This window comes from Limanda limanda, chromosome 14, assembly GCF_963576545.1.
Source record: "Limanda limanda chromosome 14, fLimLim1.1, whole genome shotgun sequence".
In the NCBI taxonomy this organism is placed as follows: domain Eukaryota; kingdom Metazoa; phylum Chordata; class Actinopteri; order Pleuronectiformes; family Pleuronectidae; genus Limanda; species Limanda limanda.
The window spans coordinates 20,447,075-20,459,132 of NC_083649.1; the positions used below are offsets into that span (position 1 = coordinate 20,447,075).

Genomic DNA, 12,058 nt, shown 5'->3' on the forward strand with positions numbered 1-12,058 from the left:
ATTGTGTTAGAACTGCTTTGACTTATAAAAGATGATTTCAGATTGATCAAGAGTGGCGACTAAGATGACTCCACACTGTTGTACAGGGAGGTTCAAGATTGAACTAACTAAAAGCCGAATGGAATAATTTGAGTTGGGTGACATCTCTGTTCATTTACCAGACACAAGTAAGAATCACTACACACTTGAAGTTTGCAGACACTACTGGAAGGATGTCTCTTCTGGTCCGCTGGTTGAATTGTTAAGGGAGAACATGGAGCACTGAGCGTGGTGTAATAAGGGAAATTTATCACAACATGAAAGCATCATACAACAGTAAAGGACGAATGGTCTCTACATCGTACAGTTTGAATGTGCAGCTACGCAGAGGTTTGACCCAGTTCACCCTCTTTTTTAAAAAGCACTGAATTTGCAATTGTATGCGTGTTATCAGCTCAAGTACGTTGTGTTTTTTGTGACTTGAATGAGAATCAGTTCATGTTTAATGGACAATTATTAAAGAAAACTAATATCTCTACAAAAAATGACTTTAGTTAGTAGCTGTTAGAATCACTGTCCTAACAACACAAAGGAAAACAAGTGATATGGCTTGTGTTATGAGCCATAACCCTTTTAAAGCTGTTTGTGGACCAGCACATGCAAGATATGAACATTGTGGATGTGGTTTTATCTTCCTCCCAGTTCATCTATGGTACAGGAATGACCATCCATGCTTACCCACGTTTTTACCCTTTAGTGGTCCGAGAAGAAAATGTTTGCATATTTATATTTCGCTAATTGCTATTTGTGAGTCCCAACAGTGACTGACAAGGCAGCCATTTATTTCATAATGGTTAACTTTGTATTTGGTTACAGCTGTATGTCTTCCTGCTCCTGTCCTAGTTCCCCTCTTGTTTGATTTAGTTCCTTGTTGTACATTACATAACAATCCCATACTATTGATTTTATGACTTCATGACCCATAAACCATAGCCTTTATTGGCCAGCTGGGAAGAGGTGATTCAATGCACAGAGAAACAAATGGCTGCCTCACAAAAATCTATAGCTTCCATACAGTTCAGCTTTTGTTGCGTGTATGTGGTTGTCAATGCTTATCTGAAAGATTTATTTGAATGTAATCAAAGTGGACTGGCCCAAAACGGTCTCCCTCATTTTCATATCACAAGCTTTGCATTTGTTCCAATGTTGAATCTGGCTCAATGAGAATTGAACTCGTTGGACTTTAGTTGTGACACGGTGCCCGGCAGGCTCGGAGACATGGGAAAGCTGCCATTGTAGGTGTTGCTGTCACACAACACACGTCATGGCTTTCTTCTTTGAGGCTACGTGTGTCATTCGCTCGCTCCTCACCAGAAAAGGTGAGTTGTCTCGTCCTGTGTTTCTCTGGGCTGCCGGTGTGAGTGTGTGTCTGTGTGTGTGCGGCTCACACAGATTGTACAGGTTCACTACAGTGCGGTGATGTGCCTGACCGATGTTGTATTGATTTCTTAATATGATCTTCCTCTGCAGCATGTCAGTCCTTTAACTTGACATTGTCTGCTGCCTAATTGTCATGTTGAGACTGTCCTTGATTTAACCCAGAAATTACAGCATGTGGGTCATTTTGTCTCTTCATCGTTTGCAGGGTACATGTAAATGAGTGTTGAAGTTAGAATTGTCAGGCTTCTTGCTTTTTGCACTCACAGAATCTATCGTGTGCGTGTGTGTGTGTTGCTGTCAGTGTGCTGCTGTCAGTAATAACAGGTCCGGGCTAATGAATCCTCTCCACTAAAAAAAAACAAAATCCCCCTCCGTCAGTGCAGCATTGATTTTCCTGCTTGTCACACATGGGGATTGTCAGGGTGCATTAGCTGACTGAGGCAGCCTACATTTGAGCCTGTCAGCGTGCAGAGAAACATGTGCACGTGCAGACTCCTGTGTCATTGGCTCATGAACATGTGAGCACTGAGAAGGGGTTTCAAACGGGAACAACAACAACAACAACAACAACAGCAGGAGCAGCTCAGCAGCAATACAACTGAGGGAGATTTGATATTTGGGATATCAGAGGTGCTGCTTCATAATTTTGTATGTACCATTGTCTGTGAAAGCCTCTACAGAAACAATTTTTTTGAAAATAAAAAACCTATTCATTTTAGTTCATTGACCCATTGACTTAATTGTAAAAGGAGAGTAGAATAACAGTGCTGGGACATATGAAGATAGCAAGTACCTCTTAATGTGATTAGATATTTTCTACACCAGTAATTTCATTAGGGCTCATGGATCAAATCTCTTTTCAGGTCTTTGGGTGGAGCGATCTGATTGTGGTAGAACTGTTCACAAGCCCTAGACGTATATGCAAAGTGTGACGCCATTTGATTTGAATCCAGAGTCTGCACAATAGTAATGTCATGTTAGCGAAGGTCTGTCTATACACTTGCATGATCAATCGCAGTCTCAGTTTTTACAACATCAAATAAGGAATTAAAACTTACTGCAAAAATAAACTCATATCCGGGTAAATAGGAATTCCTTAAATGACAGAAACCATCTTTTAGAACATTTTTTATTTTGACCAATGTCCCGTCCACGCACAGGTGGAGTCCGGGTTTACGGCCTATTCTACAGGCAGTCACTAGGTGGCGATCAAGACGCTTTGGCTTCACTTGTTTGACTTTCATAGCCTAAATGTTTGATAGCCACCTTTTGATTTCACACTCTGCACATCCATCTCGTTTGGCATCGACAGAAAAAGCAAGTGGACCTGCATTATTTAGTTTCCTCCTTCTAATTGTACTTCTCTTATATGTGATGGTTGCTGCCATGCAACTGTTTTCATAACTACAGTAGTGCACTGCTGTGTGTCTCCATACAGCTGTAAACACACTGAGTGTTTTCTAGCACTGTACAGAGGAGTAGGATGGGTTGTATTACTGGTGTTTGACCCGTGATGACTAAAATGCTGCAGAGGCATGTTGTTGTTGAAACCAAGAAGTGAGCAGAGTATTTAAATATGGCCTTTACGTCATCCTAGTCTGAGAATCTGCATGGTGCATTTTATGACTCACTGCCAAGGTTGGTGTAATCCAGTCAGGGTAGTGCATGTAGTAAATGTAATTTTGATTCAGGAGGGTGTTTAAACATCACTTTAATAAGCTATGAGCATTTGCTTGACAGGGTGTGTAATCCTGGTGGGTTCTTTTTGAAATAGTTGACAAATCAGACCTTAAACATCTTAAACGATTGGTTGTGTATTAATAGCTTGTGCTTTGACAGCTGATGAATCCTGAGACTAAAGACGAGTGAAAGTACGAAGCTTCTACAGGAACACTTTGTGTATTTAATGTCACTACTAGAAATTAAGCCAAAATATCCCAAATACGACTGCCGCCATATTACACTCAGAATCAGACTGTGACCTTTGTTTGGAGCTGCGATGTGAGCGTCCTGCCGATGCACAATTCTACCGTGAACAAATCTTCTCTGGCGTGATCTCGGCACAATTGAATTTGGACAGTTGACTGTACCTCGCCCCCTCTTCACCTTCATGTTCTCCTCGTGTCATCTCACACAGCTTGATCACACTGTCAGGGTTTTTCATGAACGCTTTCCTAAGTCAGCTATGACCCAAATGCACCATTTGTCAGCTATTTGCCCAACAGCTACAAATAGACCATATGGCAGCCGTGACTCCCCTCGGTCCACATGCAAACTCACATGCAACTAACAGATGGAGGGTTTGTTGTTGTTTTTTTTGATTGACAGATGGGTGTTCCAATGACTGTGGGTTATGGTGCGTGTCAGTAGGTGGCAGACGGTGGTGTGTCGACAACTTTCGGCACCCATCAACATTAGCTTAATGGTGTGTGACGTCCCAGTGGGGATTGACCCCTGTTTCGATTTTTCAATTAGTTTCCCCTTTGATTTGTACATTGTTCTCACACACGTGCACGCTCTCCAGCACATGTACCGTGAGATGGTGAATTGACCGACAGGTGTGGTTCGAGCTCGGGTCGGGTTAAATGCCGACACAGTCAAACCTGTGAACCTTCCACGTGATTCTGTCAGACACCCGCTTCTGCTTTCACACCAGCCCACTGCTCTATGGCTTTTTGTAATAGTTACCCATAGTTAAACAAGCGTTTTCCATTCACTTCCCTTATTCCCAGTTCACAATGGGATTTATGGTATTGTATCTGATGGATGAACCACAGATCTATCAGTTTAGGTTAAAGAAAACTTTAGTGTACTGTTAGGGAACATCTTTGTTTTCTGTGTTTGCACATTTTACTTGCTTAAATAAATTAGTGTCCTCTGCACATTACTTGAATTTCTTTCTATATAAAGCATATCAGTTATATTATATACCTCTTATTGTGAAATTCACCTATATTTAATATATATTTCAAATTTCATGCATCTCTCTCTGAGGGCATCGCTGTAAAAGAGCTAAATGCTCATACAATTATATTTTAGATCATAGGGCAAGATATGGATTATCCCTTATATAGACATACCATTTTTATATGTCATATTGTATTGTACACCATACCTGCTAATAGTCTATATATGCATATGTATCAATTTCACCTTATACTTATGCAGAAATCCAGTATACATCCTTTTGTAATCATCCTGTGCCACTGCACTCATTAAATTGTTATGCTTCTCTTCTCATGCTATTTCTGTCTCTACTGAAAGGTGCATATTATCTACATATTCCCTGTATTTGTAATTAATATTTCAATTGTATTGCCTATTTTATTACATTTTATATTTTCACATGTTCTTATGTCTTCCTCATTCTGATTATTTCCTGGTTTAACAAGGGATTTCCCTTGGATGAATTTTAAATATATCGCATGGTTTTTGTTTATGTCGCTATGCATTCGAGTTATTCTGCTGATGTGGTCAGCGGCCTGCTTTCATAGTCAGTGCAAAGTGTTGTTCCCCTCCACTGCAGCTGTCACTGTTATTCAGTTTCAAACAGCCAGAGTTGTCACAGGACATGAATTTTAACCTCGACACTCACACCAAGCCTAATGTTAAAAATTGTTCAAGATTGTGATGGCACACAAACAAAATTAAAGTTAAATTAAGCAAGTGACATGAAGAGTTCACTGCTTTGTAGCATCCTCAGGGTCTTTGAGTGGCAGCAGAGCCCTGAGGTCAGTTCAGGCAGGTTATTGACATATTTTCAGCTTGTTGCTGCCATTGAGCTTCACAGCAGCATCTACCAGGGTTAGTCATTAAACTATGAACCAACTCTGTCCCTCTTAGTTAAATCTAATCTCTATACAGTTAACAAAATAAGCTGTGGGTAACGAGTTGAATGTTTGAGAAGGGGAATTGAGTGAATACTGGATTGATGGTCTTTTTCTCTGTGGTGAAATGCTAATCTTTTGCTCTCTTTATTTCTCTCCCCCTCTTTCTCTATCCTCCAGATTTTAACTACAACACAGATGGCTACGAGGGGGACGGGGCCGAGGACGGAAAGTCTCAGGATGGCTCGGAGACGCTGCCCTATATAGACGAGTCGCCCACCATGTCGCCCCAGCTGTGTGTGCCCCAAGGTCCCGATGGAGAAGCGGTCTCCCCCACACCGCCAGAGGGCCTGTTGCCTGGGGTAAGAACAAATGCACATCACACACGCACACACACACAGATGAAGGTTCAAATCGGTGGCATCGCGCCATGTTTCAACCTCAACCCTTCACACGACCATGGAATAATGAGACAGATGGGGGCGAGAGGGGACATGAGACATAAATCATTGGCTGTATAGATGTTCCAGTTTGTGATTACACACTGCTCACATGTGCAGCACCACTCCAGGCTCGTTTCGTCAGCAGAGGCTGTGAAGATGCTGAACGCTCTGAAGGAATATACTTGTGGTTTTGTGCATGAATCCTAAAATATTCCCTGAGGTGTTACATGTATTCCCCTAATTAGAGAGAAAATACGGATTTGAATTGACTTTATTGTCGTATGAAATAATATATATGTACAATTGTGTCACCTAATTACCTCTAACAAGAAGGTTATGTTTTCGTCTGCATTCATTTTCTTTTGACATTTTAAAAATATTCAGGGATTTGTCAGAGAATGATATTTAGGGGATTGAAATTTACGAGTGTGTGTAATTTGGTGCAGATTCAACTAATCGCCTACATCTAGTGAATTTAAATGTGGTTTGACAAGGAGATTTTTTGGATAATGATACATTATTTTTCCGTGGCAATGCAAATGTCAACTGCAACTCTACTTGATGATTGCTTTCAAGAGTCGTCAGAAAGTAAAGCACAGAATATCTTGAACACAATTAAAATGTTAAAATTCAAACTAACATTGTGCTAGAAATGTAATAGTTCCATTTATCGTATCATCAGCCATGTTTGTCATTGTTAAAAGCAGCAGGAGCTTCACCAGGGATGACTTTGACTCCAGTCTGATGATGGCTATGACGTCTCTGTGATGACAGTCTTCTGCTCTGTGTTTTCTCCCTGAAGTTAGTTACTAGATCTTGACTGTGTTAATTGTTAACAATTAGCCACAATAGCCGGACTGCCTGCAGCACACTGCAGGTGTCGCATTCACTGCAGCAGGAAATGACGTCTGACCCTGATGGGGTTTGACGCCACCAGCAGCATTCTGGCCGTCTGGGTGTGAATGGAGAACATGTTAGAGGATGGGGTTTATCCACAAAGCTGTTATCTTTAAATATGTGTTGCTAAAAGGTCAGTGTGAGCACTCATTCTCTTCCGGTCCTCCACATCTCGCTGTTGTACATTTGAAGCAGTACACTTGACACGTCACCAGCAAATACACATATCCTTTGAGTGTGTACTTTGACAATGAAATGCATTTCTTGATGTTGTTCAGTCAAGAGTCAGGGACACTACAAGAATCTGGTTTCATATCGCAAACCATAAAAATCGAATTGCTCTTAGTTCATCTGGCAGGTTATTTCAATAAGGACGGAATGGAATTTATTTGAAAAAGTCTGAAGATGTGGACATCATATGGTTTGTGGTGCTTAGAATAAATGTTGTATCTTCACATGCGAGTTAATCAGAGTTTAGTGCTGTGGTGCATTTTGTATCTTTGTTTTCAGTTTACTGTAAATCTAGAGGACATAGTTTCGAACTGAAACATGTTCAAGAGGGAAGTGCAAAATATTTTGTTCTTCTGTTTATTTAAATTAACCTGCTGTTGCTGGAACTATAAAACACTTAATGGTTTCTGTGGAAATTTCTAGGAAACTTCCCTGTCATTTACATCTGCTGATGTAAACGTTTTCATGAACTAGATAGTTGTTGGGTCATTGTCATCAATTAGTTTGTATACCAACAGTAAACTGGTTGCCCGGAGTCCTTAAAAAGCCAACATTAAATTTGACTATGGAAATTCTCTTGACTTCGGATTGGATGATTCTCAGTTTTTCAGCGAAGTCACATCGACAATTTCACGACTTTGCCAGCGGAAGAAAAATAATTTTTTGCTCCTGTATGTATGTGCTGCCTTGTTAGTCTGTTTCTGGTTAAGTTAAGTTCTGGTTAAAGCCAGTGCCTGGAAGCCTAGACTTAAACCAGAGATAAAAGCATTGGAGTCTATTTGAAGCTTTTGCTCTTAAATTTCTTTTCAAGTGGTATTGAAAAGGTCTTAAAAAGTCTTTAATTAGACTTGTATATAAAGCTGTACACATCCTGATACTGTGTACTACGCATAAGAATGCTGAATATGCATGGTTCAGTGTCTGTGATTCTGTCATTTAGTCACCCCCTTCTTCATATCGCTAGGTCAAAGGTCAGCAGTGCCTCATGCCTTGCTGCTGTGTGCGTGTAGGTGTTTGTGTGACTCGATTTGAATGTGTGACCACTTGTGTGTCTGTCACTGTGAATGGCTGCTTTTGTACCCTGGGGACGCTCAGCGGGAGTCATGTTGACCCTGACCTGATCCGACCTACGCACATGGATTGGAGGGGGGGTAGAGGAGGCCGGAACATCATGGCAACTTTAGCATGCAGCATAAAAAAGTCTGAACGAAAACTACAGTCGTCATGAGTGGCTGGTTTAGGCGTCAGTGATGTTATTTACATTTTCACAGATGGAGAGGAATGTACCTCCATCCATCAATCCTTTTTATCTTTTAAGGGTTGCGGGGGGGACTAGATCCAGCTGACATTTGGTGAGAGGCATTCATACACACTGAACACAAATAGAGACAATTTCTGGGAATGTGCTCAATTTACAAAAAACCTTTTGTAGAAATACCTTGCATCACCTTTTCTTTTTTGAATACAAGTCACTGACGTCATTGAAACTTTTTTTGGTGAAAAAGGCTCTAACAAAGTCCCACAGGATAATAAGTAATAACAAACCAAAAAATTTGGAAAGAAAAAGATGACACTTAAAACATCACTAGGATTATTTTATATTAAATGTCTGCCAATAGATCCCTTTCACCTAAAGCGTATGCACTGGAACTTTTAAAATCACCCCTTTCTCCTCTGAATCCCTTCCCAATAATACATGAGCTTTGAACAGCCTCCAAAAATGTGCTTATTATCTCCAATTCATTTGCAATCTCTCCAGCACATGTTTGTTCTATTTTAATCACATTTTGATATGGTTTGAAAATTGCTTGTCGCTGATTAGTTATTTCATGTCCCTCCTCTCATACGTATTCCCACATTTTGTCCTCAATAATAACATCACACATATCACCTTTTCAAACCTGAAACCTCTTTATGACTTCACCCTCCGCTTGCTCTGTTTAAATCGGCCTGTTGCCTCTCTCCTTGCCTCCTATTTTAATCTCTTTCCAAAACTGTCCTATTGTCACTGATTGATCTCAGTACTGTAAATACACCATGGCCTCGATCATTGATCTTCTTATAATAGAGGTAATTTATGAATTATTCAGCCTATTGTTCTGTTGCATTGACTGAGTCACTCTATGCAAGGTCAGCTCATGTAAATGGGAATTGGTCGCCATCTAGTGGCGAGTTTAGGCAACGACACACCAGACATTTTCGCATCGGGAACATAATGAACAACTATGTGACAACATTTGAAAGGAAAAGTTGAAGGTTTGTTGATAGAGACTCTGCCTCAGGAACAGAGTGACCTTCAAGAGAACTACTGATATTTTCATTATCACAAACCACTGCAAAGAAATGTGGTGGAAGTGCTTCATCTTTTCAATCTATGGAACTCAAGGCTACTCTTAACAATATAATGAATTGGTATCACAGTTTCCCAGGCAACTTTATGTATATGGGGAAAAACTAATCATATTAATGACATTGAATGCCATCTTGTTTTGACCTCACAGGGTTTTCAACAAAGTACTAAACATTTTAATCATTCCACTTTCAATAAGCCAATTTTGAACAAAATGTACAACAGGAGAATTTAGATGTTTAGTTTGATTGTGCATTATGTTTTAAACCACCCAAGTGTCTGCTAGTTTGATGCTGCAAGACATAGTTTGTGATGAATTAATGTCAGACGCTGCGGCCTCATAGACCTTAAAGGTTGTCCTCTCCTCGCCGCCTTCTTAAGTCGGTCTTTCTTTTCGGCTGGGCTTGCACACCTCCCGTGACAGTAGAGGGTCCATGCATATGTATCACCACATATGTATATGTACAAGTGTAAGAGTTGGTGTGTAGAATTTAGTGACACCTAGTGATGACGTTGCATGTTGCAGCTGAATACCCCTCACTTCACCATCCTCCACCAAACATGAGAGAGAAACTGTGGTAGACTTTAGATGTCATAAAAACTCAAAAGGTGTTAAGTTTGTCCAGTCAAAAAAATAAAACATGAAAATATATATGTATGATATAAATTAGACTACTAAAACTCATTTTATACTTTAAAAAAAGACATTCTGTCTGTCAGTAAATCTAAATGTATTTTCCCTCCTTTTTGCGTCCTCTACTAATTTGATCCTTTCCGTGCACATATTAATTACTAATAACGGTTGGGACCTATGTCTCCAAGCCACAAGCATAAATTTATTCATTTTATTTTCCCACCACACTTCCAAGTCTGTGACCTTCAAAATAGGTCTGACCTACTTTAACTAAAGAAATCTGCAACATGATATACCAGTCTTCATTTTGTGGACCGTCAATAAAGTTTGTGACGTTTCTATTCTCGTGTCACAAAACTCATTTTTGCATCACATTTTTAAGCTAAAATCTGAAGCTAAAGAGTTAAAGAAAGAAATGGATGGTTTGCCGAGCAGTTGTGGGTGACTTCCTGTGAAGTAGCATTCAGGGGTCAGGGGCTGGGTGAGAGGTTGTGGTGAGTGAATTGGTTCCATTCATAAACACACTGCCAACACGCACACACACACATGCGCATCTCTCTATAGTTGTGAGGACACTCATTGACATAATGCATTCCCTAGCCCCTTACTCTAACCTTAAACATCACAACGTTATGCCTATGCCTTACCTTAACCTAAACCAAATTCTAACTCTTACCCTAAAACCAGGTCTTATCCATCAAAAAGCCAATTTGGATAGTGCGTACCGGCCAAAATGTCCTCACAATGATGGTATAAAACCAAAATTGGCTCATAACTATAGATAGACATGCGCGCACACACGCACGCACGCACGCACACACACACACACACACACACGTCATTGTATTGCTTCATCTCAAACATCCCGAGGTATCGACTTTATCCAACAACTTGTCTAGGTGCACACTATTTAATTTCATTTACTTGAATCCCACGTTCTGCCCACGTGAAGCCGCTGTAGCCCAGTGAACTAAGTGACCTGTAATCAGAATCAGCCGCACCAGCAGCACATTAGCTGGTCTCAGCTCAACATCCAACGCTCTCAGCAGATCAATAAAGACACAATGGCCCGAGAGGAGGAGACATAAAGGAGCCCTGCAACAGTCGGTGGTGTGAGGAAGAGAGGAGGAAGTGGATTTCATGTGAAGACAGTGGAGGAAAGAAACAAAGAGAGAATGAAGCAGACCAGGGGAAAAAAAGTAAGAAAGGCACAGAAAAGAAACGGCCCATGCAGCCATCAGGAAGTGGCTGGAGAGCATTTGTTGTGAGGGGAGGGGCGGCAGTCGAGGGAGGGCAGACCTCATCGACCGGAGTGGAACAGTGACACACACACACACATGCACACACACACACACACTTATGGAGTACACGCGCACTTGCACACACCAGGAAGCCCGGTAGAGGAAGGGGGTGGGGTTGTGTAGGCGGGGTCATCTCTCTTTCTCTCACTCGGTGTCCAGACGACTTGCTCTGAAGGGAAAACACTGATGTGTCCGGGCAGGCCCTGAAGAGAGGGGGATTCACGGGCTGAAAGAGGAGAGGAGGAGGAGGAGGTGGAGAAGGAGAGAAAGAGAAAGGGGGAAATCATGGAGGAGGAGGAGGTGCTGTGCTACTTGGACAGTGTGCTGGAGGGGGAGGAGGAGGTGTTTGAATATGGAGATGGGGAGCTGGATCCCATCACTCCGATACATAGACAGTTCAAGGTGAGACATCTGGATGCAGGGACAACACACACACACACACACACTCGTATGGATACACACTTTCACAAGTCTAACAGTGAGATCTGGCTTTGAAAACTAAATGTAGCAAAGTGGAAAGAGTTATTGGTGTGCTGGCATCATGTGCTGCTACGTGTTCCTATGAGCCATCTGTGCTGCAAGAGTGTGTGTGTGTGAGTGTGTGTGTGTGTGTGTGTGTGTGACAGCCATTGGGTGTCTGAGCATGGCCTGACGAATCGGCTGCTGTGTAGCACATGTCCCCTCACGCTGCTTCTTTCTCTTTCTCACGGTAACTTCTGCATATCAGGATGCTTATTGTGCATTTGTGTTTGTGTGTGTGCAAAAGTGCAGAAGGCTGCAGAGTGCACTCGCACTCTCTGCGCTTTTATCACACTGAATAAGAACAGAGGGCACAATAGAAAGATGTGTTTGTGTAGTAAAAGAGTTGCTTCACAGTGAACACACAGGAGCAGGTTTCTGTGGAAAACTCCTTTCACTGCTCATGTATTTCTGCCCTCTCGCCACACAGTAGCTCT

The 12,058-nt window shown here is 41.4% G+C and overlaps 1 protein-coding gene across 3 annotated transcripts in view; it reads left to right on the forward strand.

Moving 5' to 3' along the window:
• The window catches only part of abr (ABR activator of RhoGEF and GTPase), a 125,111-nt gene that overhangs the window by 40,474 nt on the left and 72,579 nt on the right, over nt 1-12,058 (forward strand). Inside the window, exons 1-2 of one of the 3 annotated variants that reach the window (XM_061086018.1) lie at nt 1,285-1,358; nt 5,427-5,608. In XM_061086018.1, coding sequence (XP_060942001.1) covers nt 1,304-1,358; nt 5,427-5,608 — 237 coding nt within the window. In that variant the 5' untranslated portion in view covers nt 1,285-1,303. Of the gene's footprint in view, nt 1-1,284; nt 1,359-5,426; nt 5,609-11,294; nt 11,505-12,058 lie in introns of those variants that run through there. The other 2 variants (XM_061086017.1, XM_061086020.1) reach the window with 2 other exon arrangements.